The sequence below is a fragment of the Haliaeetus albicilla genome, chromosome 24 (assembly GCF_947461875.1).
Source record: "Haliaeetus albicilla chromosome 24, bHalAlb1.1, whole genome shotgun sequence".
NCBI classification, from domain to species: domain Eukaryota; kingdom Metazoa; phylum Chordata; class Aves; order Accipitriformes; family Accipitridae; genus Haliaeetus; species Haliaeetus albicilla.
The window spans coordinates 16,535,612-16,562,295 of record NC_091506.1 but is presented as its reverse complement, the minus strand read 5'-3'; the positions used below and the strand labels follow the sequence as shown (position 1 = coordinate 16,562,295).

The following is a 26,684-nucleotide window of genomic DNA, read 5'->3' as shown; positions in this document are numbered from 1 at the left end:
TGATTTCTATTCCTTTGGAGTAAAAGAAAGAACTGATATGAGTGAAAAATTCAAAGCAAAGTCCTAAAAGTTTTCAATGCTATCTGTGGCTTCAGGCTGTGTTGCGCAATCAGCTTTATAGGAAAATTTCCCAGAGAATTCTGAGTTCTGCCAAAAATTTTCCTTAGTTGTTGTCTTGCAGAATCTTTTCCATCTGATTTTTCCAAGGTGAACTCCTGATGTCCTTCTTTATGATAAAGGTTGATCTGTTCAGGTCCTTACATTGTTATTTAATTTATTAATTTATCCCTATACTGTGGTTACATAGAGTTCATCTATTCAACAAAGAACTCTGGGGGAACCCATGTGTTTCGAAGTGGAGAGGAGTGGTCGGGGGAGACAGAGTTAACTGAGTGATTCCTTGACCTTCCCGAAATCTGAGGAAAATTGGCCTTTCCTTTGGGGTGCTGCACATCAAGCCTCATATATATATCTGACTTTGGCTTGCTTGGGGGAGTATGTATGCTAAAAATACTTTTTTTTTTACCCTGTGTGCCTCGCTGTGCCAGGAAACCCTGGAGAGTTTGTTCTGCTCCTCAGAGAAGGGACTGCTCCAGTCTTATGCAAGTTACAGAAGAGTGGAGAGTGGAACATTCCACATTTACGTTACACACCTGCTTATGATAAATAACATTTTGTGTCAGCAACTTTGTCTCAATGGTTGTGCTAATTCATTAGAAGATCCTACCTTCAGCTATCTATATTCCCCATTTCTCTAAATATTGTGGTGATTATATTGAAAAAAAGGAATTTCCAGTACTGTAAATTTTGTTTATGGAAAATATTTATTATATAGAACATGGAGACCCTCATCCACATATAACTATATAATTTGTATGTTGTGGCTGGCTTGCAAAGAAGGCCTTGGCATGCAGTGTGCAATTCTAATTTCATTTTTAAGTTCAAACTATAGAAAGGATTGCCTCTAATTGAAAAGGCCCAGAAATTAGAGTGTGTGCAGCTCTTAACTCATGTAATTACATTAAGGGAGAAGAAAAAGATGCAAAGTAAAGGAATTTATGGTAAAGCATTATAAAATTTGGGCAAGTATTATGAATGTATGAATGCCTGATTTATAACTATTTGATTCTGAGATAGTAAATGTTACTGAGAAGATTGTATTTGGGCCAGTTGCTTGGCATTCAAGCAGTTTTGGTCCAGGGCTAAAATTTGTGTATAAATAGATCCTTCAGCAGGTCAGGTCATTCTCAACAGATTGGCCTCTGTGCCTGAAGGGGAAGCTTGGTGGGCAGGTGTGGAGACTATCACACATAAGAGCTCTATTCTCTTGCCAGGCAGTCACTTGAATAGACCTCTTCCCTTTTGTCAAGTGACCATGGAGTTACAGTAACCCTGGAGCAGTCTAATTAACACGACCTCTATCTTTGGCTGTGTCCTAAATACATAACTAAAAAATTTTCCATTAACTCATAAAACACTCATTATTGGAGGCTGAATCTAGTTAGGTCAAATGCTCACACTGAATCCATGGAAAATACGGAGAAAAAAGGACTATATCTTATAAAATACCTAAAATATCACACTAAGATTTAAATCTTAGCTCAAACCCAAAAGTTTTGGAATATAAATGATTGTGTAGGTTGTCATCAGTCCAGTGGATGACAAGGTGGACCTTTTGTAACGTGTCAGGCACTGACAGTATTTTTGTTCTTGTACTCTGTCAGCAATATTTTTGTTTCTTCTTTTAAGAACACAACCCACATAAGCAAGTAAGCAAGCATGAGTCCATTTATTTAATAAATGCTTAAAAGCCCAGTGAAAAATTGATTTTCGTATATAACCCAAAGTGGATATGGAATCACTTCTGGATCTGATTCTATTTGACTAGTTTCATTGTGAAATTTCATTAGGTATTTCAATAGCTTTGAAAGAGCTGCCATGATGTCCTATATTGAATGTATTAGATGAAATTTGCTTCATGTGCTTTCTCAGCAGAAACTGTAGCAGTCCAAATGCACAAATCTTAATTATACCAAAAGAAATCTCTATTAGCAAAAGGGAAGCATGTATAGAGACTTTTTTCCACAACATCAAATTTGGCATTTAAACTTTGGTAAAATGTACAGGAAAATAAATGTCAATTTTAATAAAGGAGATCAATGGTTTTATACCTTAATGGCTTTATAGGATAGACATAAAATGACAGAGCTGTAGACATAGCTGTGAATGTGGTGTTTTCTCCTGTGTTTGTCACTTCTCTCTGAAACCAGTTAGAGTATGAATTACTTTCAGAGTGGTGTACTACTTGCCTGCATGCTATGCCACATAATTTCCATTGATTTCTGTGAAAGAATAAGGTCCTGGTAGAGAAAGCTTTCATAGTACTTTCCTATGCCTGTAGCTTTTTAATTTTCTGAATGATGTATGAACTCACAGGCTGAAAGCAGCTTCTCTTAATCTGGGACTTGATTCAGAAGTCTGTTTAATCATGCCTGCCTTTAGAGCATGAATAGTCACTCTGAAATCATTCAGGTGGCTCATTTTCTTAGAATTATGCTTCTATTAAATTACAGGGCTGAATCAGGACCTGAAATATTAAATGTCTGAATTTCTATAGTATAGAAATACCTAGCAGTATGTAGGTTGCTGGTGTTCATTCTAAGATCTGTAGCCTTCATGGCTGGGTTTCACTCTGGAGGAGAATGAAGCAGAATAGGGGTGGATATTGACTGATACAGGTTAATTGTTTATTGGGGAAGAGAAATTCTTCAATATTCTAGTTTAATAGGTTGCCCAAATATTACATGATTTCTAGCAACTATCCAGCATGACAGAATTGTGAACTAGAGTTGTGAAAACTTTTCTTGACAAAACCAAAACCCTCCACATTTCAGGAGTCCTTTACAAGTGTGAAACACTTTTCAGGATTACAAAACTCTGTTGACTTGATGATCCTTTCAGGAGAAGTTCAGTTTTGCAACTAATGAACTTACGGATGGTGCAAAGGATAATATGGTTTGCGTGGCCTAGCAACAGTTGAGAAAACCATGCATCTGAAATGCAGGTCCAAACTAAAATAAATATGAGATTACTTTGCACTTCAACCACTTGTATCACTTTGAATTGCTGCTAGAAGTAGGAAAGAAAAATAAAACTCTTTTGTTCCAAATTGTTCTAATGAATGACTAGCTCATTTCTGCAGTGAAGAAATACAATATAATAAATAAGTCATCTGTAAATATTTTTATCCTCAGAGATATTATGTGTAAGAAACAAATCTTTTTGGTGTTATTAAATGTTGTACTCTAATTATTTTTTCATATATTCAGTTTTTGCTGATTGTATTTAGAATATTGAACTGCAGTGTTGCTTGGAGTTCATATATTCCACCAAAATTAAAACAGATGGTTTCTAGTGATTATCTATTTTATGTTCTAAAAAGAAGACTAATTCTCCAAACCTTACAGCTAAAATGTTTGAACAAAGAAGTGGCAAAGTAGCTTAATTTATTTAAAAATAGCAGATTGTGTATACAAGCAGAATGCTAATTTATTGGATACTGTGTGATCATAGCTCTCTGGGGGGATTAGAAACTCTTGCACTTCTTAACTTCTCCTGTCACAATTTGATGTGTAAATATACCTCTCATTTTGACAGCTGAACAGCTTTTCAGAATTATCCACAGTTCAAGTAATTTCCTAATACCTTTGACTGCATGGTAAATGGATGGTGATGACCTTACCCTTCATCTCGTTTTCTAGATTATTTAGTGTAATATTGGAACAATTAACCAAAGAAACAGAAGGTGGCAGCCACTCAGGTGGCAAACCTGGTGGCTTTGATGTCAAAGCCCTAAGAGCCTTTCGTGTACTGCGACCTCTCCGGCTTGTATCAGGAGTGCCCAGTAAGCTCGTTTCTATTTAATTCCATTGGAATGAATACCGTAACTGGTCTGATTATTTAACTTTCTTGTTCCAGACACTAACAGAAATGAGATAATATAAAGTTGGGGTTTTTTTGTTATCTGGTTATGTATGTAAAGTGAGTTTCAAGATGAATGACACCTTATTTCAAGTTGAACAAAGGATTGTGAATTCATTCAGTGTGTGATCTTCTTACACAGTTCAATAAGCAGACAGGGGAATACACTTCCTTTTTAGAAGCTTTTTATATAAAGTAAATTACATGTTAAAATGCAAATACACCAGAAAATAAAATTCACATCTTTTTATTCCAAAACCCTGCAGATCTGAAAGTGTAGGTGGTCCTAAAATAGTTTATATGTTGGTAAGTGTATGCCAAAGCACATTACACATTTCATATTTCCTGCCCCCTCCAATGCACATGAATGCCTTCTGTTTATCTCAGTAGAGCTAACAGATAAATTAGGAAACTTAAAAAGTAGAACAATATTATTTAAAGAGAGCAATAGAATTATCTGATAATCTTTCCTGTTTTCTTTTAATATGTTATTAATTACTGAAGCTATTTGGGCTGAGTGAGAGGTTCATGGCTGACAATTCAGCTCTTTCCAAGGCATTCAAAAGAAGAATCCTACTGCTGTGTTTATTATATCACGGTCTGTTACATGGAAATGATCATGATGGTATATATTTAGCAAAAGAACTTCAGTGAAGAAAGAAGCAGTCTTATGAGATTTCAGAAAGGAATTCTATTAAAATAAAAATGAGGCGTATTTTGTTCTCATTGGTACTGCGGCAGCTTCATTAATCTGGGATTTACTTCTTTTGGTAAAACAAAAACTTGGCTAAATATTTAATTAAGGAGAAAAGAAAGATGGAGTAGTTCAAAAAGTGATGTGAGGGATAAATGATGAAAAAGTAAGTTTTTTCCGAGTAAAAATATGTTTTCCCAGGTAACTATACTTTATTTGTCTCTCCAGACCAAAAATAGAGTTCTGCAATTGGCTGAGTGTACATTTTCCCAGGACTTGCCACAAAGTTGTGGTTGTAGCACAGAACTTTTTAAAGGTCATATAAAATGACCTACAGCCACACACTGACTACATGCCCTTTCTTTCTAAAAAACCATAAATTCTTGTGACACATTTCAAATATTGTCTTCTATGCCATAAAATTTATCAACAGAGGAAGTAATTAGACTTTGACACAAGGTTTTAGATACTTACGAAGTATTTTATGTTACAGGAACATTTTGTGATTCTGGGCAGTAGAAATTTTTTAAAAACTGATTCATTCTGTATGCCTGTGCCATTAATTTCTAATAACGTGTAATTATAGAAAATTTGGTAAGGCAAGACATAGAAGTCTGGTTCATATCTTGTATCTTCCTTTTCTCTTTTAGGTTTACAAGTTGTCCTGAACTCCATTATAAAAGCCATGGTCCCCCTCCTCCATATTGCCCTTTTGGTATTGTTTGTAATCATAATCTATGCTATTATAGGATTGGAACTTTTTATTGGAAAAATGCACAAATCTTGTTTTCTTATTGATTCAGGTAAGTCATGAAACTGTTGACTAAAATAAGGGATTAATTCTCTTTTCTTTCAAGTCTGTGGGATTTCAGTTTGAAATAGAACAGGGGCCAAAGCACTAAAACTGTTGTAACTGTTTTCACTGTGGTGCATAATTTTAGGAAAAATGCATTAAATTTAAAAAACAACCAAAAAAATGCAAGCCAGTTAGCGACTAGAATATTCTCTGAATAAATTTTCATTTCTGAAATGTGTAACTGAAATGTCAGTGGTGAAAATAGTAAGGGTGACTATCTACAAGGGAGAACTCAGTAGTTTTTTCTAATCTCTGATTACTGAAAAACTAGCTAGTCCTGGTCCAGGGAAGATATACTTTCCTGAGTTCACAATCTGGCAGTGTCTCTCCTTTAAGATTGTAGCAGTGTAGTAAGAAGTGCAGTTCTGAAATGAGTAAAGAAAGAAAACGGTGTTCAACCAGGTGAAGTGATGAAATGAAAGTGTTTGTTATGGGAGAATTTTGAAGGAGTGAAACATCATGAGGGAGATACTTTATCTGATGGTGAAGAGCACATGTCTATGTAGGAATTAGTCCAGACCTGTTTTCCTTCCTGGTCCATATGTTAGTATGAAGTGGCATGAAGTGAAGAAATGGCAATGAAGAGGAAAAAAAAAAAGCACAAGGAAGTTCTCAAAAGTTATGTTGTATTATTACATGCTTCTTTCCACTGCTTAATTACTCGAGGTCTTTTATACATTCAGTTTTGATTAAACTATTTTAAAGTTGTAAGGACCAGATGTGAGAGAGACTAAAAGCTCCGAAGCTCCCATGGGTTGCATTTCTCAGCATTTCTCAGGTTGATACCTGGATTTCCTTCCAGCAGGGTTGGTATTTCTTCATGTGAAGAGTTAACTCACAAAAATTTGAGAACTTGAAAGTTCTGATTTTTTTTGTCAATTTTCAGATATACTAGTTGAAGAAGATCCAGCACCTTGTGCATTCTCAGGGAATGGACGTCAGTGTGTCATGAATGGCACTGAATGTAAGGGTGGATGGGTTGGACCAAATGGAGGCATAACCAACTTCGATAATTTTGCATTTGCAATGTTGACTGTGTTCCAGTGCATAACCATGGAAGGATGGACTGATGTGTTATACTGGGTAAGTTCATAAATCACTGAGCTTTGTTTACTTCTAAACAAGCTTCAATGTTCAAGTGAGAAATAAAATACAATACTGTCAGCAGGAAATCTTGGTGAGTTTTGCAGGAGATGAGCTCAACTGCATACTTTTTCCAGTCACAGCATCTTACTGGACTCTTCAGGCTAAAAAGACATTTTAGAAAGAAATTTATTCATTGCTTATTTGAGGGTTTTTTTTGCCTATTCCATTTGGATAAATATAATATTACATTTATGTCCTTTGGACTAGCTTTTTTTCATGCAAGCCTACAGTTTTTAAGTATGTCTTCTGATTAAGCTTAAGAGCTCTCTTTTTGCAGTATTTCTGCAAAATATTTCACAGCACTAACATAAATTAGAACAAAGCAAGCTCTCAACTGTCATTGCTTGCCAAGGGGACTTCAAAGCATTTGTTAGCCATTCAGAAATAACAAATCACAAGAGCTGTAAGCCTGACATTGTCTCCGTAGAAGCAGCAAAACATATTCAAAAATCTAACTGTGCAAGTCCCCACCTTTAAATGCTACTCTAGCATCAGATATGGAACCTCCACAATCTTACACCATAGACAGCTGGACACAGACTGGGAAACTGAAGATATATTTAGTCCTGATTTTACAAATGAGCATGGAGGAAAAAGAACACACACATTTTTAAAGGAATAGGGTCACCTAAATATACAAGTAGACGTTTCTCTGCCTAACCCCATTCCAATCTAAGGACATTATGATCTTTTGTGTAGTAAAGACTTCTTTTTAAGTATCTAAATATCTGATGTGAGTGAGTTGTTCAAGGTCATTCAAGAAGTCTGGGACAGAACCTACCTACCATAGGTGCTGGAAATCAATGAGAATATTCTGTACTACTTGGTACTCAGCAGTAAGTCTTTGCAGCAATTAGGGCCTTATAACAAATATAATTCTAACAGTTCAAATGTTGGAAAATATTCATGAAAGAAGGAAACTGATTACTAGTAAGGATCACTATTAGCAAGCTGTTAAAAATGGATGAACTATCTCCAGATGTATCTTAATGGAACTATATTCAAGGTTATATTGCTCACAGTAGCTCACATTTTTATTTTCTTTAAGTTTGCCTGGCCAAGTGGGCCTATTTACTGATAGCACATCTGTTGTGAAGTATTGGATGCAGTTAAGGATGTAGTATTACCCAGTGAATGAACACTTAATTTTATGTGGTCATTTGTTGCAAATCAAGGGGAAATATGTTGTTGCTAGAAAATATAATGCCAGAGTGTAGTCTTGGGTAAAATCTGTGATACTAGAATATAGAATATGGAGATGTTTTTAAGATCATGTCACTGTTAAAGATAATTAAGATGGTAAAGTGGCATTCTTTTAGGATTGAAAGACACAAAAAAAATTGACAAAATATGAATCTCTGCTTCCACTGTCTGTTACCAGAGATACAAAATTGGCTATAAACATGCAAACCTTCAATACTGAAGAGTCTAACAATAATGCATAGCTACATATAGGCTAATGTATTGTTTCTCATTGTGTAGGTTTATCAACTCTTTGGGTTTTGCTCTTCAGCTCTTCCTAATTTTCTCAAAAAGACTGTGTGAACGTAGAATTATTATGTGCTTTGTATGATTTGTATTTGTGATGATGACAGTTATTTTTTTCCCCTCCTGAAAGAAAAGGGAAAGTTTGCCACGATTCTCTAGGAAAAAATACACATTTAACATCTTTCAAGGCAAAAGTATGCCCATATTTCAGTACCTGATCATTCCTCTAACTGTCACCAATTTTTTAAAAAAAAATTAATGTAAGAAATTTGGGGAGTTACTGTATTTAGAATAAAATTGTTACAAAAGATAGAGAAACAATTTAAGCTGAGTGGCTCAGTATTAAACATTTTTTACCCTAAGAATTAATGAGCTAATTGATCTGATGCATCTTAAGAAATCTTTGTAGAGTCTCCATTGACAGCACAAAAAATAAAACCATTGAAATAGGATGCTGAATATTGTCATGATCAGACAAAATGCAAGGCGTAAGAAAATTAAAAATTCAAAGAATTCAAAACTGCACACATGAGTGATTTTATTTATTTCTTTATAATGAGTTCCTGGTGTAGAAGACATTTACAGGTACACAGACACCAATTTTCATTTTATTACAAATAATACTGGGATTATTAGACAGCAATGCAAATATTTATTGACCCAGTGAAATATAATCAAAGTCAGATATTCAAGTGGCTTTGGAATCTGTCTTAACTGTTTATATAATTACATTAAAGATCTGGATTCTTTCTATCTGTAGACCAATAAATTGCCCATTGTCAAGTTGAAATTACTTGCCAAGGAGAAGAGGAATGATGATTTATATGTTTTAATTTCATCCCTGGATTAAGCTGAGGTAGATTTAGCTATTGCTAGCTAAAGATTGGAAGAGATTTTGTTCTAATTGCAAATTGTGAAAACATTAGAGGTATACCAGGTTGTAACAAAAATTTCCAAAGAATCTAAAGAAACAATTTTAGCTAGAGGTGCATGGTTTTTGTGGTTTGCTTTTTACTTAGAAATCTGTTGATGATACACAGACTGAATGAGTTTTATACAAAATATAAACAAATAAAACCAAACCTACAAATATTAGAAACTGCAAAAAATTCTGATTTCCATTTGGTCATTGTGTGAACAGTAAAATTAACTATGTAGGCTTATCTTGCTAGCAGGTGTAATCTGAGTGGGTGAAATATGTGCAGTATTTTGCATCATGTTATGTGGCATTCTGTTAGCAAGAATGACAGGTGAAAATGACAGCTTCCAACAACACTCACTAGCACAGCTTGTTATCACCTGGTTAACAGCAGTAAGCTTGGCTTAAAAATTCTCCAAGCATCAATAATGGTTTTTCTTATGCATATCTATTATAGATCGAGGGCTTGATCCTGCTACTGCTAGGCACCCTTCAGGTCCTGGTGACTCACATGGACATCCTGCTGCTCACCAGTTTGCATCTGAATCCCATATGTCCTATTACTTTTCAGAGTGTCCTCATTTGGCTACTTTTCTCTCTCTAACTTGTATGTAATGGGATAGCATGTATTACATGTTTCATCCACAAAAAATATGACTCCTTAGTGCCAAATGCTAGACTTGGCTATTATAAAGGTTAAGGGGTAGTGTCCTTGTTTTCACCAGCAAGTGCAGTGTGTGTGTTCCCAAATTGTACAATATGTTTGTGGCTGCACATCTGTACATCATCTCCATTTATATCAGGACTGTGTTTATTCCCAGTCACAGTCCTTTCTGTTTGTTCTCCAGCCCTAACTGAAGGCTTATGCTATTAGTTTTGGATCCCAGTGCAGTCCTTGTTATTGGCAAAGTGGCAGCTTCTGTGTGCCCATGTTTTTAATGCTCTGGCTCACATTCTAAAGCTGAGAGCATAGTATTCTTTGCCTCATTTTCAATTTATGCTAGCAAGCACTCAGGAATTACAAAATCTGAGCCTGCATTTGCATATCTGGCTCTAGATTTTTTCCCATGTCTTTCAAACATCAAGATTTATAGTCTATTAATGGCAAACACATATTTTGTAAATTGCTTTTTATTTTTAGCTATTTCACTTGATATGTAGGAAGACACATAATGAGGAGCAGTACTTGCCAGTAAAACCCCCAATTTTCCCATGAGTACCAAAATTATCACATTTAATTCTTCTTGTTTTCACCATAGTGAAGTTATCTTGAGTTACTACGCTTGAATAATCTACACTGACACTACTGTAACTTGAATGAGAGATGGGCAGGGCATCTGTGAAACAAACTACTTCATGTAAGGGGTTGCCAGCACAGTTGATTCAATGATGGAGCAACTGTATTAGTGGCTACTGAATTTTATTAAGTCAATTTAAGGACATACTAGTTCAAATATTAACAGCTCCTCAGTTCTCTGACACCTAGCTAGCACTATTCAGATTGATCTGGAGATTTTTGAGATTGAAGCACTCAAACTGAAAATTGCTGAATGATTGTACATTGATGTCTTACATGGTTTTGCCTATTAATACACCTACTGGCACGTTAACAAGATATTCTCTCAAGGATTAATGTTTAAAATACACAATTCATTACTTGAAATGTCTAAGCAATCTCAAACATATCTAAAACTTGCATAAGGTTTAAGGAAAGACGTGTTGGTTTTTTTTAATATACCCTGTACTAATATGTCCGCTTCTTAAAACTGTGTCCTATCAAACTACTGTTTGATAGTAACGTTATCATCAAAGAAATAACTTCATTCATAATTCTGCTGCTTTTATAACAAAAAGAAGTATGGACTTAGAAATCTGTTTCTTGCTTTAGGAATTAAGCTTTATATGTTCCACTATATCCCTTGAAGCATCTTAGAACATTTGAAGAAAATCAATCATCTCTCTAACACCGTCTGTTTAGGCTGCACTGTGCTTTTGTGTATATCTAGTATGCAAGTGTCTACTCAGCCATTGCATTAATGTTACTGGAAGTAACATATCAAGATAGAAAAGACTGTATCAATATTTCTTTAAATGTATTTCCATAACCAAGTAAAAGAGCTATGGCTTCCTTACTAGCTTTCCAATACTACAAGATGACTTTCTTTATTGTGCATAAACTAAAAGGTAGAAAATCACTATATATATTTTTTTTTAACTGGATGAGAATTTGAAAAAATCATTATAATTCCCACATAAACCTATGTGTAGAAAAGGAAATAATTGCAATAATAAAACGAAGCAGTCTCTTATTTTTTAGAATGTCAATCAGATGATCAGGAACTCAGACAATCTTCTAATCATGTCACTTTTTAGAATGCTCCTAGTTCAAGAATCTTAAAGGACAGCCTACTCAGAAGTATTATAGGGGGATATAATGTACTTGAAACCAGCTGATGTGCAGCCAAAGATTTTTCCGCAACACAAGCAAATATATCTCACAAGAAAACCCCTTGGCTCAGGCACAAAATGTATTATTAGTCCATAAACAAAAAGTTGCAAATCTGTTTGAAGTATTATCAAAACTGTCATCAGACTGCTGAGCAGGAATCTCTAAAATTTATCTTTCAAAAAATGTGACCAACAGTCAAATAACCAATAATACTCTAGAACTTTGAAATGAATGATTTAATAAACCAGTGGGAAACTACTACTTTGGGTGATTTAAGTCATATTTGTCCCATTACAGCTGCAGATATGGAAGGCATATTATTGCATCCAAATAATAACTTGTCAGCAATGAATTTTGGCTTACAGTCTGGGAGAAGTCAGAGAACGCTTGACAGCTTTTTTTTTTTACCCTTTGTAAATCAGTTGCAAATATTCAGCAGTGTTAAAAATTGTCGGGAAATAAGCTCAAAAAATCTTAGAAAATGTTTATTTCTGCCTACATCTGTTATGTACTAAGGATAGCTTAATGCTATTCTCTTAGCATCACTCAACACCACTCACAGGTCACATAAGGGAGACTCTTCAGTGAAACAAGTCAGCTCATCTCCAAAGGCATTGATGTGCTAGATGCACAGTGCTCCCAGCCTTTGATGACTACATAGCCTGAAATTTAACACATGATATCCAGCTGGAGAAAGAGTGATAGAAATTTTGGATGACAGTATTAATATACTGCTTAAATCACACTTAAGAGCCAGGGATTGCGGCAGGATTTTTTAAATTTGCATGTTAATTACTTGAGTCCAATTTAATGTTAAAATCTAGCTTAACGCCCCCCCCCCTTTTAGGTAATAATTTGGACTAATTACTTTTTGTGTTCTCTAGATATAAAAAAGCTCTGAATCAACCAATTTTAGATTGCAAAGAGACAAGACTTATATTGCCAATAAATGAGAAACCTCAGAAAGAGAGAAAAGGGATGATCAAATTCAGACATGGAAACAGCGCTACCAAGCCAAGGAATATACATATTAAAAGTTTGAATTAGCATCGAAAGGGATGATCATATAATTTTTTTCAAATGAGCATCTTAACATGAAGACCCCACCTGAGGAGGATTTTAAACTACCTCACAGGGAAATGTCTTTCCCATGAAGTGAACTTTATTTATTTTGACAAGATATCTAGTATTTCAGTCATAGCTGACTGCTGACCTGTACTGCAGCCAAAGCATGGAACTAATTTCTTGTCATAGATCATTGCAAATACTCAAAAGAACATACTATTTCTCCCCAGAAAGTTTAAATAAAATGGATAGAAATTGGATTAGAAGTAGGCGAGACTTTAGGTAGTGCTAACTCTACTAGCTGAATAGCTAGAGTTTCTTCCAAAAACTTAACCACAAGAAGCAAACAATCCTTTAAAAACCATCCTAGTTCCCAGATGGTCCCAAGGTAGCACTTTAGTAGATAAATTCAGATCTATGTTCAGTATTGGGGTTTTGTTCATTGTTTCTATATAAAGTAAGGTGACAATTTTACATCATCGCTCGGAATAGTACATGCTGTTATGCTTACATTTTTTTGTACCCAGCATATGGGAAATATTAAATACATCCAATTATTATATAATGTTGTATGGTACAGGTATAGGTGGCATAGCAGATACGAAAAGAAAAAAAGTATTTAGTACATATTACCATTACGTATTACATTGTAGCTAAATATTTAAAATAAACTCACTGTTCATCACATTAGTTAATTAATTTCAATAGTTTTTTGAGCCCTTAGATTTAACAAACTCAAATAGTACATAGGTTTTATAAATTTCTTATGTGAAATAACTTTGGGCAATATAGATAAATACGTAGAAGCACTAACAAGTTGTTAATCCTAAATTAACATGCTGCAACCAATGAAGGAATCAAAACACTTCCATTTTGTTATACCTGGAATATAGGTTCTGTTAAGTCTGGTAGAGTCCTCCCACAATCCAGCAGAAAACTTTCTCTGGGTTACTATTTTGTAGAGGCAGTACTCTTCATTTTGTTATGGTAGTGTCCACTTGCTCTGGAGATTCAACCTGGGACAGCTACCCGAAAAAGAGAAAATAATTTCTTAACAGTTACATTTGACATCTAGGCTTTCCTTGGAACAATTATTTGATCTCCCGCCCCCCAGTTAAAGACAGTAAGCTGATTAATGAAATGCCACTAACAGTAATTAGCTAAAATAGAATTAGATGCAAAATAAAGTATCTGAATGAAGAAAAAAAAAGACCTGCATCTAAACTTATTGCTAATCAATATTAGGAAAAAAAAAAGCAATCAGATTTTGAAGAATAAATGCTTTATGTGAGTACCTAAATTATATACTTCATTAACTAACAATGGATAGAGAAGGTAGAAATTGAGGTCTGTTCAGATAGAGCAAAGCAAATTAATAAAACTGAAGCAGTGTCTTACAAGTTGAGGTTTAAGTTGAGAGAATCACTTACATGTGTCCTATATGCAACTTTATAGCACGGTTTACATAGAGAAGATGGGGGCCAAATTTAGAGGTGATTAATTATGAGGCTGTCTAGGTACTGTAACAGTTTTTCACTTCTCCAAGGGATATGTTTCTCTTTAGGCCTACCTTAATGCCCAACCTGTGGAATTCTGATTTTCTAGTTGTGGCTATGCTGAAATGCTTAACAAAGCAGTGGTCTCTGAGTTCACATCCCACCAGTGTATCTCTCTGCTCATTTCTGTGTCAGCAGTACAACAAAGTTGAGTCTGGCCAACCAGGAGAATGTCAGGGAAATCTTTGCTTTAACTCCAGAACCCAGATAAGATTGAATATAAAATTACATGCTTTTACAAACCAACCTGGAGGCTGCTATGCTTCAAGCACAGCCTGTTTTAAGTCAGCTTTAAGTTAACTCCACTTCAGCCAAGAATATCCCAGGACACAACCTTTGAAGCTAGAAGGCTTTGACAAGCTGTCTGGTATGCTCTAAAATGAGTAGAATCTGTGATCTGAGGTTTTGTGAACCTACATTGTATGCTTCGAAGAATGCAGGATTAGTCCCATTTCACAAAATACTGGTTTTAGAAGGATTGTTACATCTGTCAAGAGACCGAGTTTGTCAGTCTTAATAATTTTTAAGATGATTTGGTAGATTATATGTAACAGTAAATAAACCCACCAGTTATGTGTCTATTGGAATGTTATAAAAAGAGGAAGTTAAAACTGAAACCTAAGGAAACTAAAAAACTTAAAAATTAAGTGAGTTTGAAACATTGTGGAAAATAATTCAAAATAGGTTCGTGCATCAGCACATTATATCTGCAATAGTACAAATGCAGAATTAGAGGTGTTACTGCATTGCTTATCATTGTCCCTAGTTAGGGCTTTTAATTGATCTAAGCCCTACATACAAAGAACTTGCAACAATTTTCAGTAAAACAGTGCCAGGTATACATATAAGACCTTGATCTGTATGCAACTGCATGTGGGGATTTTACTCACAATTACCACAGATAGGGATAAATGAGAGGTTTTAATGATTTCTAATTGATGTTTTTAGATTGGAGTGTGCTATGTCCTGCTGTGTAATACTAAAGGTTATGTCTGCTGTAAATTTGGCTTTCTCCCTGTTTCACTTCAGAGTCTTGATCTCTGATAATCTACACTGCATTGTAATGAGAGTTGACTCCAGCTACATCATAGCTAACAAGACAATTCACTCCAAATGCCGGATGAGCCAGTTTCAAACTGTAGCAAGTTTGTTCTATCATCAGCTCGATAATTTTTCAAGACTTTGAAGACATATACTCACACACATATACATGTAAATATAAAGAGCCAAATATTCAATGAAAATTAATTAATCTTCACCAGTTTAACTTGCACAGAGTAACTTTTCTCCAGATCTGGTAGCATCAACAAATGGGCCCTTTTAAAAGGACTTCTGAACTGTTAGTTACTGTGTCACTCATGAAAGGGATAGGAAGAGCTTCAGAGTTCAGTTCAAAATTTTTTTCAAAGATGTTTAAACATACTAATCCAATTTAACATCTGTATGAAAGGAGTGAAAATGCCAGACCATAGCCTAAAGTGGCATCTATGGAGAATAAGCCTTTTTAAACACTTAACTGAGTAGTACACATCTATTGTTATGGTGAAACAGAATTAAGTGATACGAAAGATACTTTGTCCTTCATATCATCCATCATCTCGTCTGTCCTCTGGTTGATGTGATGGGCAAACTAATTAGAACTGAAATCCAAACAGTAAGACTAGCTCTGGAAAAAGGCACAAAGAATGGCAAGAAGGATGGTACTCGAGGCTGTTTTTGCAATAGGTGTTATGAATGCTAGAAGCTTAATGGACTAGAAAAGAGATGGGACAAGTCCATTGAGAGCCATTAAATAAATATGACACCTCCTTTGGTATAGTACATCCCTGAGCCACAGAGAGTGGGAGTCTTACAAGACTTTTTGCTGAGGATTTGAGACATGATATTGCCTAGATTTCGTGGTGTTATTTTAGCATAGTTCAGGGGCTTTTATTGTTTATGTTTCTTAGCTGCAACTTCCAATGCATCTGGAATTTGTGTCTTCGTAACTCATTCTTCTGCACTTCGGGTGAGAAGTCAGCATTAATCCTTTCAATTGAAAATATCTTGTTTCTGAGGAAGGAGATTTTCCTGTGCTCATATATTAACAAGCTTTGCCTCATTTTTTAATCAGAAGGCAAATTGACTCCTTTAATCTTTCTTTAATTGAAAGTTATGGAAAATGCCACTTGACATGCATGAAATGAGCAGCAAAGTTTTCCAAAAGGAATGGACTTCTTTTTATACTTCATCTCTGGTATTAATGCAATCAGAAATTACAATGCATTACTTGAATAGAGTTTAATTGTCTCCAGAATTAAATGGTAACATTCTTGAGTAGATGCAGTTTCAGGCTGTTGCTTTTAGGAATTCAATCTTAGATTAGTGCCAAGGTGTTCTACTAGATTAAGGGTTCCTGAGCTAGGTATGCTTTTGAATTAGTTTAGCATCTGCTGAAATCAAAGCATTTTTTCTAGCACTGGTTAGCTGCAGTTTCCAATTTTTACATCACAGGGCATTAGTCCTAGATGGATTAGTCTAAAACAATGGGCTTAAAATCAAACTGCATAAATGAGAAGGAATTTTTTTCACATGTTATGTACTATAAAGTGAATGAAGGAAATGCAAATCACAGTTGCCTATGCTAATAGAGCGTGGAAATTTCAACTTTGCTCCTGGGTTACTAAGTTAACACAATGCTTGGCTTCTTGAATATGTTCTCTTTGTGATCAAAAAGAGTGTATCAGGTTGGATTGCAGTGATTCCCAGAGCTCTTTTTTTCTCAAAGTAAAATTGCAAATATTATTCTTCCAGGTTTTTAAAAAAGATTGATAGCAGGAAAATGTTGGCATCCACACCAGATGAATTTATGCCTTCATTCTGAACTCTGGTGACTTGCAGATGACTGTTTGCTAATGGTATAGTTCAGTTAGATGCAAAATGCATTCATAGGTATTTGAATATAATCAAAACATTCGCTCTTATCAGCTATTGTTAGACAAACGCTTTGCCTGTATCATATGAATCATTTCTACGAAGCAAACTCAATTCTAAAGTAATAAAATAATTATGAATATGCATTTTAAAAAACCATTGAGTAAATTTTATTCCTAAACCTTAAGGCCAGATGCCTACAATTGAAAGAAGATGGAAAGGGCAACATACACTGGGACAAAGCAGAAATTTAGTCTGGCCAATAGGGTATTTTAGTTAATATCTGAGCCTCTTCATTGTTGAGACTTCCCAAATGTCGGGGACTTTCTCTGAAGGAATGGGCATGAATGATAAAAAACAAAACACCACAACCGATCTCCTTAGCATAGACACCTGACATGCTAAGTACTGCTAAAAATATTGCACAGGAGACTAAATATAAGTAGGTCAGTATAATGACAGCATTATGAAAGACTTTATTTTCCATATGAATATGCTGTTGCAGAATTGGACTATGGAAACATGGGATCTTTTAAAATTGAAGGTAATGATCCCAGCTTTTCTGAATGGCTATAACCCTTCTCCATTTTAATTTCTCCAAAATATAGTTTTATTGAAATTAAAAGGAAAAAATCCAAATAAAAGATATATTTTGCAGTTTTCCTTTTTTTTCCTAGCAAGTCTAGGTAATTTTAAGATATTTTCAGTACCTCAGTTCAGTTACTAAAGCATTTTAAAAGATGATACACAGAGAGATTATTTTAAAGGATGCATGAAGAAGTTGTGTAAAATAACACTCTTTCTTTACTTAGGAAGTTCGTTTAGTTAGTATAAAGTGGCATTATTACAGATCACCATTGAAGAAAACTGCCTATAGGTCTTAACCTGCAAAGACTTAATGCGTGTGCTTACATCTAACTATCCAGAGGACCACTTTGCAGAAACTGAAATTATGATACATTTTTAAAAGATAGAGGAAAAAATAGAATAAGTAGTACAGTTCGAAAAACTTTTGTTCCCATGTTTAATATGTCTATTCCAACAGAGATGTTAAGGACAGGAGTCAAACTTGACTATCAATAGAGCTCAAAGCCTAATCACAAGTTTCAGATACAACAAATACAACAGCATTCACAGAAAAGGAAAAAGATTTGCCCAAAAATTGTTCTATAATATCCATATGGATATCCTAAAATATCTATATCGATATCAAGACCATATCCGGTCTTGAATGCTCATGCAATTTTTGTCTGCTGAATTTTCATGGCTAAAAACCATCTTAAGGAGAATCTAATGCAAACTCGTCAGTATAAACAAAAAAGCCAGAATAATTTCTCTCCCACAAAAGACATTTCCAAGAAGTTCCAAGTCAGAATTTTAACTTATCAAAATGTCTTTTTGCACCTGAATGCTACCCACAAAAACAATTTCCCTGTGTTTGGAAAATACCTGTTTTTCTGAATAGACTTTTTTGGTTTTTCGTGGATATGTTTAAGTCCATCTTCTGATAGGTATAATGAGCTTGCTATGAATAGACAGTGGAAAAGGTCTTTATAGAAAAGCTTGTGTGAGTCTATAAAGAATATATTTGAAGCTCAGGTACTTCAACCTTACTTTAAAAAAAACCCCAACAAAACCATAACAACTTTTAAAACTTCATTAACCTTGATCTTGATATTTTTTTTTTCAGAAGTGTTTCTGGAATATTTCCATATTTCCAATATGTTTCTAAAATTTGATTTCAATTTTTCATTTTCCTCAAATTGTGTTCATGTTTTTACAGAAATTCATTCTCATGTATTTCTTTTTGAATTAATTTAAAATGTCTGACTGCATCCAGTTGTAGTATTTCAGGAAAAAAATATTGAAATTCCATGTTACAGAAAAAATAATATCGCTTGTACTGTTGAGATAGATACCCATTACTGTTTCTTTTCTCAAAGGATCATTCACGTAGCTAGGATAGATATGAAATAAAAATCCTAATATTTCAATATACTTTGTAAACATCTTTTTCATTAGTGAAATTTGAAATTTAGTTCATGTTCTAGGTGTTAAAGAACAGAACTGTTGCAGTGATCCCTTTAAGTTTGGTAATATTTTTGATCTGAATGCTAGGTTCACTCAGTATTTTGTTTTAGAGCATGTATTAGAAATGCAAAGTGAATGTGGCCAGTGCCTTCATTCTTGTATTGTTCCTTGAATACTGACTGAATGCATAGAATGCTATCTCACCTGAATGATTAAATTCTCTTTTTCTCTGACTCTTCACTGCTGTTACTACAGTGATCTACTCTATAAGATCATCTTATTTCTTGCAGATGAATGATGCTATGGGATTTGAATTGCCATGGGTGTATTTTGTCAGTCTCGTCATCTTTGGGTCATTTTTCGTACTAAATCTTGTTCTTGGTGTATTGAGCGGGTAAGCATACACCTTTTTCATCATGAAGGCAGAGTCCTGAATTCAGTTGCCATGAACACACAGGTTATTTTATACAGGTGAGACTTCAGTTGTGATGACATCTTTTAATAAACCTCTATTTCTTCCTCCTCGAATTAGAACAGAAACAGTTTTCCGTAGCTATCATATAAATAACATACAAATACCAAAATCAGAGTTCAGACGTACCAGTACATATTCTTCATGTCCATCCTTGTGGCAAAATTATAGAAAGGACTAATAATTCTCCTGCACTTATTTAAATGTTATTTTAAGTCATCTTCTAAGGCACCATATCTACAACATAATTTGGGTAAGTAAAGAAGTTAAACAAATGTTCGTTGATTTTTTTTTTTTTTTTAAGAACTGAATAAGCCATAAACTTTCAGTGTTGAAACCTACGTGATCTGGCAGCTGCAAAAAGGACTCTGCTGTTTAATGAATGACTGAATCATAACTTATTTCCTTACATTTTACAGGTAAATGATGCAATAGGATGTGAGTGGCCATGGATCTATTTTGTTAGTCTTATCATCCTTGGCTCATTTTTCGTACTTAACCTGGTTCTTGGTGTACTTAGTGGGTAAGCAGTTGAGTTAACATTGTGTATGCTACTGCTATTTGTAAGATGGCCTCTGCATTTACTCAAGCTTCTCAGTGATGGCTTTTTTGCATGCACTTGAGATTCTTATGTCATTCTACCAGTGTTTGCTCTTTTGACTGAACTGTGTGATTCTAGTGCCTGTATCTGTCTGACATCATGTTCACCATGCTTGCCAAAAATATTCATTAAATGAGGCACTAATCTCCTTATCCTATAATGTTCCTGAAGGGAGAAACATTATTTTGGACACAGAGATGGGTGGTATACCTGTACAAATATTCTCCTCTATAGTTACAGACAAGTGTCCTTTTCTGAAAGCCCAACTTTTGCTTTTGTTCAAATATCCATAAAGTAATTGAAATATTATTTGTGTTTACCAGTCACGTAGCAAAATATTTTTAATGGGTGTCTCAAGTTCTGTCTTACAGAAAGAGTATGACTAGGTTATGTTGACACAAAGTGTTTAGTGCTTCATGTATTGTATAGCTGTGTACTGCTGTGACAACTTGCACCAGCAAGCTGATATATTTATCAATAATCAAGTATCAATTTTATATACTTGTCAGTGGGAGGTTGTCACAGGTTTTTGTTGGTTTGTGTACTCCAGACTCCAGCCAAGAACTAAAGTGGCGTCAGTTTTAGCTGTATAATGTGGTTTAAAACTGTAGGTTATGGCAACAGTTTCCAAGGTTTTCTACTTAAAAAGCCCCCTTACTGAGGTTACAACTCCACTTCCTTTGCCAGTTCCTGGTTTCTAGCACACTTGAGCTTGGGAAACTCCAGTTTATGGTAAAGATATTTGCTAATAAATAAATAAAAGATCCTGCTAGCATTTGAATACTAAAAGAAAATTATTATACTTGTATGTATTAACTTTTAGTTATACAACAAACAATATTCTGGCAATCTTAGGCAAGCTGTGCCATCTTTGTTAGCCAACAGAAAAATTTCTCTTGCATAGAAAGCAGCCTGACACCATAGTTGGTGGTGGCATCAGACTGCTGATTGTGTGCACAGCCCTATTCATGGCTTTGCCACATTGTACATTAGATTTGAAAGGAATTATAATGCATTATTACATTCCTGGAAATCGGGCAATCTAACCGTATTTCCAGTTACTGATATGATAACTACATTACAAGAGCATTTTTATCTGATGAGTGGTTTTACAGTGTGTTTTTTAAAATCATAAGTCATTTATCTGTGATAGATTACTGTTGCACACAGGTAACTAGGGAAAGCAGAGTTTTACTTTACTGTCAGAATCGCTTTACAAAGCGGATGTTTAAAAGCAAAGAGGTAGCGCTAAAAACACATTGCTGATTTTTAGATTTAATTTCTTCCTTCTAAGACCTACCCAGTAAAGTCTGATTTATAGTCGTATTGACTTTGTTTTATTCAGAGACAAATGTGTAAATTGTTGCAAAACTAAAGGCCTAGCTTTCATGTCACAGCCATACTGGACAAAAGAAATAAGAAAGAAAAGGACAGATAAATGAGGGTAGTTGTGGTGTAATTTATTTCTTCTTTTCATGCTGTTACCTAATGTTGCTGTGCGACTAGACTTCCCACTAAAGTCATTAGAGGATTAGGTTTTCACAGTTCCTTTCCCTGGCCCTTAAGAAGGTCATAAGAAGCAATTAGTTTTCTTCCTGTTGAGCAGAGATGTCCTGTGGTAACAGTTAACTAAATATTCCCCTTTTCCCTTGCATGACTCCAATTGTTATTGGTTTCAGAGTTTAACATTTTTAAAAATAATTTGTGGGGAAAGTAATGCCAGATTTGGTATTCTGTTGCACATGTTCATTTCTACTGAAGCTTTGGAAATTTAGGACACCCTCACAGCTAAGCTTTACATTTGATTTAATATATTCAAAATACTTTATAAGGTTTGCAACTTTATGATATGTATGATATTTGTTGAAATATGGAGTTGTTCTTTAGATGCTGTTACAATGCAGGGGAATAGGTGTCCCCTTGTCCTTGGGTTTCATTCTACAGACAAGAAATCACCACTGATTTCTAGGTATTGCTTGATCTGTAGAGCTCTAATGCTCTTCAGAACCATTGCTGGCTTGCCTTCGATTTCCAGTGAACAGAAATGGCAGTGTCAAGTGTGATGTGAACTCTTCTTAAATTCATAAAGTCATTCATTCCTAAATTTATTTTCTGTCATAGTGTCACCTAACTGCAGTGTCACTAGAGTGCTCAGGGTGCTTGATGAATTGTTTGAATCCATGTTTGCCCTAAATACATGAAAAAGCCTTCCTAACACTCCATTTTTGTGTCTTCTATGCTGAAGAAAATGATACTAGTGAACTGAGATGTGAATATAAATATCACCAAAGATTGATGTTGAGAGCTGAAGGAGAAAGGAAAAGAGAGGATTCCTAAAAGATACATATCATACCAAACTAATGTTTGGTACATAAGTGAAGAAAATGTCCTGGCATACTTGTTTGAAACTCTGACAAGGACCAGTGTGGAATACTGTTACACTGATTTATTATGATCACTAAATGCCATTTGTATACAAATAATAAATATTTTTCACATATTTTCTGTTTAGACCTACCTGTCTAAATTTTATGGCTAAAAATGATGTACTAGCAAAATTCTATGGCTGTGTTTGTATTCCTTAGTAGAAAGCTAATATTTTTCATTCTGAGCCAGGCATTGAATATGTAACACATGCATTCTTTTTTTTTTTTTATGAGTTACTAGCTTTTACATTTTATGCTCTTAAAACCGTAGCATGAAACTTGGTTTATGATAAATCTACAAAGAAAGTTAAATTTTACTAAACCAATCAAACTTCAAGAATGCAAAAATTATGCCAACTTACTTGAAAAGCATGGCTTTGCATACAGATTTTGGAAATAGAATCTGAATGCCTAATACACCTTTTCTGTATGAAAGTGTTACTTCCTGTAATATCAAGTTATGCTGTGTACATTTAAATCTGCCTGCTGTTTTGATCTGTTTGCAGTTTTAAAATATTCATTCATTCTCTTTGCACTCCTTTGTTACTCTGTGACCATCTGCCCCTTTGTATTTCTGTAATGCCTTTTGTGCACTGCATGTTTGATGTATTTAGATACTGTACAAATGGATGAGAATGATGATTTGGGAGATCTTTTGTTTTACGTCTAGCCATTTCTGAAGGTGAGTATTTCCTGGAGGGTCCATGTCAGTTTTTACCTGGTGAAGGTGACATTCTTAAAAATAGAATTCATATTTTTAATAGCAGATGCGTAAATTAATAGAAATAATGTGTGTGGAATCTGCATGTGGTAAATTTTTTAATTTCTGCATGGAAGCTGACTGTGGAGATATTTTTTTTTTTCTAAATACACCCTTGAATTACAAGGATGGAGGGAATTCATAGGCCTGAGGTAATTCAGCTTTTTCAAAATACTCTAATTTTTACTATGTATTAGACAGTAATATTATTCACATTATTCTCAGAGTGAATTCTCAATTGAAAAGCTATTTCAGTTTGCAGGACTCTACAGGAAAAGGCATTCTAGAAAAAGACTCCAGGTCAGGTTTTAGAAATGGCTCCAAATCCAGCTTAAGCTGTAGTTCCATCTCAGAAATTATGGACCCAGCTTTAAAAAAGACACCAGAATTGGTTCCAGCTCCAGCAATGACCTGTACAAATTGTCCTAGACCCAGCTCTAGAGATGCTTTCCAGAAATGGGCTCTAGACTCAGCTCTAGAAAGGGATTGTGAGATAAACATCTCTAGAGCAGCTTTAGTAAAGGCCTCTACAAAGACCTCCAGAAAGGGCTATGGGAAAGGGCTCCAGAACATGCTCTAAAGCCATCTCCCATAAATGGCTGGGCAATTGAGCCTAGATCCAGCTCTGGAAAAGACCTCAAGAAATGGCCCTTGTCCTGCTCTGGGAAAGGGCTCTAAGAATGACCTAAGATCTATTTCTGGAAAGTGCTTTAGAAGTGGCTGTAGAGCCAACTATAGATACGGCTCTAGGAAAGGGCTCTAGTGATGGGTCTTGGTCTGACTTCAACAGAGGGTTCTGAAGAAGGCGATGACTTTGGCCTGAGAACAGAGTTGACAAACAGCTCCTCCCCAAATATTTTAGAAAAAAATTGGCTCTAGATCCAGCTCCAGAAACGTGTCTGGTAATGTGTTTGGAAGTGTGGTTCAAAACATGTGCCTGTTAGTAGTTTCTTTCAGCACAGTGAATTTCTTAGGAATCTAGCTGGACACCTGGAACTGTCAGCTGATCTTTCACCATAAGACTGCATTTTTGAATTCTTTCAATATTTGGAAATACAGAGCAAAATGCTTGCAGCTCTGGAAAGCTGCCATAGGTGTACTCAGATATCTTTGCATTTTCATTATCTTGGGCTGGTCTGTATTTTGCTCATTCACATTACAAATTTAAATCTGTGTGTGGCTCCAAATAATTGTTTTAGCTCCTAGAAATTGCAGGGTGATCATGACATGGTCACATTCTATTTTGATTGCTATGTCTTTTGAGCCAGAAGCAGGGAGTGGGTTCAGTCTGCAAGAGATACTAGAGGATCTTTTATTTCCTTTGTAAAAATTCCACTGCTTGTGATGCAAGGATTAGGCACTGCATCTTTGGGGCAACTTCAGACTTGGTGGAATGGCAGAGAAATTGCCACGGAGGAGCTGCCCAGCAATTCTAGCTCTGTGAAGGGGGGTGGACTGCTTCAAGAGCCTTTTTCACATATAGCTTTGGTTACATACAGTGTGTGTAACAGGCATATACTGGGCCTGTGTTCTCTGAAGTCATGAAATACTAGGCGTGGAAATTGAGAGCTGAGGACAGACCTTCTCCAAATATTCCAGGATAAAAGACCAGAGCATATCATGACTATTGGTGCAAGAGACAGCGAACTGAAATTAGATAAAATTAAGGTTATTAGAAAATTAACAAGTAAAGCTAAACCTTAAAAAAAGGAATTGAGAGATACTCACCCCCCCCGAAAGTACCTTTAAAATTGTGTTGAAAGTTAAAATAAATATGCCAGTAATTTAGCATGTATTAAACTGTTTTCCTATGAACAGAGAAAATAATGAATTATAAAACTTCATAACTTATTTATCAAGAGGCATGGCTTTTAATGATGCATAATAATCTATTCCTGAAGATAGCCCTTATCACTACGGGATGGCTTCCGCTGATGGCATTTTCTACTTAAGGCATTAGTATTTCTTTGGGTAGCCATGGGAACAAATAAGACCTTTCAAATACACTTTAATAAATCTCTGTAAGTTAAATTTATTGCCTTGCTAAAGGACAGCAAAGCATAAGCTTTGACATGTCCTTACATACATCCTCCTACATGCAAGTCTTGCAGGTTACTAAGAGAATGTTAATTTTTTCCATTTCTTTCCCACAGTATTATTTGCAATGTATGTACATAATGTTTCTAAAAGCTAAGGGTACGTACTCATCCATGCTAATGTCATGGCAATATCTGTCAATTAATGTCATATAAAATATGTTGGCACAGATAAGCTTATACACCCAAGAACTGTTGTCTAAAGTATATATGGAAAAAATTGTAGAAAAAGACATTTGAATAATGATGCACTAAATAGAAAATGGCAGTGAACTGTCATCCATAGTCTTTCAGCAAAAGAGAAATGAACTGGTTTTGACAGTGTTCCTTTTCACAGCACAGGGAAGGCTTAGTAAAATAAAAAAGTTATGGATAAAAATTTAACTCCCTCACATAGATAAACAGAATATACATTCAAAAAGAGGAGAGGGACTTCAGCTCTAGATCTCAGCAGGTTATGAGCTAAAGCAGGTTCTTTTTGATTGCTGTGTGGCTGGTAAAAATAAAGCTCAAACACAAATAGATATAAAACAAGGAAATATTATCCTTGATTGATCAATTGAATATACTAACAAAAAATAATCAGCAAATACTTTCAGCTGTATACAGCAGCAACTAACCAACTGCTTTAGACAGAGACCACTAAAGTCAATGGGAGTAGTTCAGTATTCTAGAATAAGAACTGATTTTATTTCAGTCCTGTTTGAACTTATCATACCAAGGCTTCTTAGGGATTAGTCCTGCGAGATGCTTGCTGATCAGCTACTGCCAGGTTACAAACCACATCAGTTTCCAAAACTGTGTTGACAGTGCACATCGCAATGGTCGGGTGAATACACTCTGCGTTATGGTCCTGTGCTCAGTACTGCCAGTTCTTCCTCTAAGAAATCCAGTGTGTCCTGAGCCAAACAGGTCTCTACTCAGGACAGAATGAGCACATCTTAATATACAGATATAATAACAGTCTGAAACATCAGATATTAGCGTTTTTTTGCTCTATCAAAATTGGTCCCTATCTTGCTGTTCCCCCAGACGATCTCATTGCATTCATGTGCACTCTGGCACAAAATGTTGTACAGGCCCTCTGCTACACAGAGGTTGTGCTGGAGCCATTGAATATACATTTTGTCAATTGCTAATGAACTATATAGATTAACTATGGGTTGGTAACACTGGTTTGCATTTCCCCATCAAGAACCCAATGCTCCTTGCTCAAGGAAAATTCCTACTA

At 35.2% G+C, this 26,684-nt stretch overlaps 1 protein-coding gene across 20 annotated transcripts in view; it reads left to right on the top strand.

The window, feature by feature from the left end:
- The window catches only part of CACNA1D (calcium voltage-gated channel subunit alpha1 D), a 238,207-nt gene that overhangs the window by 109,430 nt on the left and 102,093 nt on the right, over positions 1 to 26,684 (top strand). For 12 of the 20 annotated variants that reach the window (XM_069812325.1, XM_069812315.1, XM_069812319.1 and 9 more), the window contains exons 5-8: positions 3,762 to 3,904; positions 5,326 to 5,478; positions 6,418 to 6,614; positions 19,389 to 19,492. In XM_069812325.1, the coding sequence (XP_069668426.1) occupies positions 3,762 to 3,904; positions 5,326 to 5,478; positions 6,418 to 6,614; positions 19,389 to 19,492 (597 nt within the window). Of the gene's footprint in view, positions 1 to 3,761; positions 3,905 to 5,325; positions 5,479 to 6,417; positions 6,615 to 19,388; positions 19,493 to 19,989; positions 20,094 to 26,684 lie in introns of those variants that run through there. The other 8 variants (XM_069812332.1, XM_069812330.1, XM_069812328.1 and 5 more) reach the window with 2 other exon arrangements.